Raw genomic sequence first — 2,236 nt, forward strand, 5'->3', positions numbered from 1 at the left:
TATATATATTAAAAAAATATAATTTGATATTTTTATGCATAAGTAAAATACCACTAATATAGATATCAAAATATAAATTTGCATGGGTGGAAGATTAGAACAAGGAGAAAGAACAGGCTTGAATGAAATTGACTATTATTCAGATTTGGTGATAATTTAAGCCATTTTATTCTAATTGCCTCGGATGTTACATTGGAATTTGGAACTATGAAGATTATGACCTATTTAGTTTGATAAATTTCTCTGTTTTTCTCAATCTTGTACGCTTAGTTGGAACTATGAAAGATAGGTGTTGTTGTGTCGTGATGAGGGAAAGCATTTAGGGAAGGAAGACATCGGAGTTGCTAAGATAATTTTTGTTGGAGGAAAAAATAAGAGACTAATAGTGAAAGATAGAGCTAGATGCAAAAGAGAGAAACAGAGATAGAATGTTACACCATCACAATGGGGAGGAGGATAATGTATTAAATTATTTGGTTTAGCAGGGCACGAGATGGTAGCTTTTGGCTTCTCCTTGTTTGGGAAAAGGATAAGAGGGAGGAGAGGAATGAAAAAAAAAGAATGTTAGAGTTCTCATGTCTCGACAAAAGCATCTACGGGAATTTAATCTTAAAATTAATCATTTAAAGTAAACATTTGGTGTCAGCTAAAGTTTAAAGCTAACAATTATTTGGTCTTTCTAACAAACTGCAAATGAATCACATATTAACTAACGCATTAGTAATTTGTTCTCGAATGGCCGTCATTTCAGTTGCACCTTCTTCTTCCTTATTGCAAATTGTTAATTGTTCGTTGTCATCTCGTAACATAGAACTACTCATTTGGTTGTCAGAGGGGTCTTCAACTGGTTCCCGTTGATTTGCTTCAGCATTGAGGAAATCAACGTCATGTCGCGACGGGTATCGCCTAATATAATTGTGTATTGTCATCGTTGCTATCACAATCTGAACCTCGGGTAAGGAGGCATATCACGTAAGATCACCCATTTCTTCTTCCAGATACCAAATGTCCGCTCAATGACGCCTCGCAAAGAAGAATGTCTTTTATTGAACACCTCATTTCTGTTTCTTGTAACATTACTTGCTCGTTCAAAATCAGGTATATGATATCTCGTATCAGGATATGGTTTGAGATACCCTCGCTGCAACGGATAACCGGCATCCACCAAATAATACTTTCCTGTAAGATGTTGAATCTTGAGTTCCACATTTTAAAAAAATACAAAAAATATTTCGCGGCACAACATACCTTGAGGAGGATGGGGAAAGCTATAATGAGGATTCCGTGTTGCACTCTTGAAAATCCTACTATCATGGGCACTACCCTCCCAACCAGGCATGATAAATGTGAAACACATATTAAAGTCGCAAACTGCCATGACATTTTGTGTTGTGGATCCACTACGTCCGATAAATGCAACTTTCTCTTCATTTGAAACACGTGCATCAACATGTGTTCCATCTATCGCACCGATGCAATCCTAAACATGTAGCTCTAGTAATTAACTAATTAATGTCCTACATTCATTCTATACTTTATTAATATAAGATTAAATCAGTACCTTAAAGAATGGCATGTAGCGTCGATCTTGACGAATCTCTGCAGGCGTTCGTGAAAACGTTGGATCTAGTGGCTTTATGACTTGTTTTGCGAGGCTCTCCAAAGCACTCAAACCCACTGAGAAGTACCTGCTAATCGTCTCTGATGAGTGCTGGAATCGTTCCATCGCACCGCGCATTGACTCGTTCTGTGATAATATATAAAGAGTAATCGCCAACACCTCACGGTCAGTCATTCTCATAGACCCATGGAGGCCATGAGAGCCCACTAGTTCTGCTAAAAGATCTGTAAAAACTTCTTGTGTCATGCGGAACATGTTGTGAAATCTTGTGGGATGCCCGCCAAGCATTTCTGCTACCCATTTGTCTCCAAATTGTGATGATGTGTAACAGGGGGAACGGTCGATGTATGTGTTGTAGTACTCTACGAGCAAGTTGATAGCTGCGTTTCTCCTTCTACGACGTACTTGGTTTGGGTCCATACTGATTTATACTGGACATATTTTGACAAAGAAAAATAGAGTATTAAACTAATCATCATTTGGAGCAGACCTATATAATCTAACATGTGACAAGTAATAACACAAGCATTTAGTGTAGAGGAGGGGTAGAAAACAAAATAAACTGAAAAGTCTCATTAAACAACAGTTCAAATAACCATGTCTTCTCATAAACTA

At 37.4% G+C, this 2,236-nt stretch overlaps 1 protein-coding gene across 1 annotated transcript; it reads right to left on the reverse strand.

The window, feature by feature from the left end:
• Positions 1 to 698: 698 nt before the first annotated feature.
• On the reverse strand, positions 699 to 2,041 carry LOC110018753. The gene is made up of 4 exons (XM_020716172.1): positions 1,562 to 2,041; positions 1,249 to 1,480; positions 951 to 1,179; positions 699 to 906 (listed from the first exon to the last, which is right to left on the reverse strand). The coding sequence occupies exons 1-4, from the start codon at positions 2,039 to 2,041 to the stop codon at positions 699 to 701; spliced, it is 1,149 nt and encodes a 382-aa protein (XP_020571831.1).
• Positions 2,042 to 2,236: the final 195 nt, after the last annotated feature.

Source organism: Phalaenopsis equestris, unplaced genomic scaffold (genome assembly GCF_001263595.1).
Source record: "Phalaenopsis equestris unplaced genomic scaffold, ASM126359v1 Scaffold000002, whole genome shotgun sequence".
NCBI lineage: Eukaryota > Viridiplantae > Streptophyta > Magnoliopsida > Asparagales > Orchidaceae > Phalaenopsis > Phalaenopsis equestris.

Excerpts from the sequence above, each read along its gene's own strand:
- LOC110018753 (XM_020716172.1), bottom strand. The coding sequence starts at position 2,041 with ATGGACCCAAACCAAGTACGTCGTAGAAGGAGAAACGCAGCTATCAAC. Across the intron at positions 1,180-1,248 it reads CTTTCCCCATCCTCCTCAAG|GAAAGTATTATTTGGTGGAT; the intron begins GTATGTTGTGCC and ends AACATCTTACAG. Across the intron at positions 907-950 it reads GATATGCCTCCTTACCCGAG|GCGATACCCGTCGCGACATG; the intron begins GTTCAGATTGTG and ends CAATTATATTAG.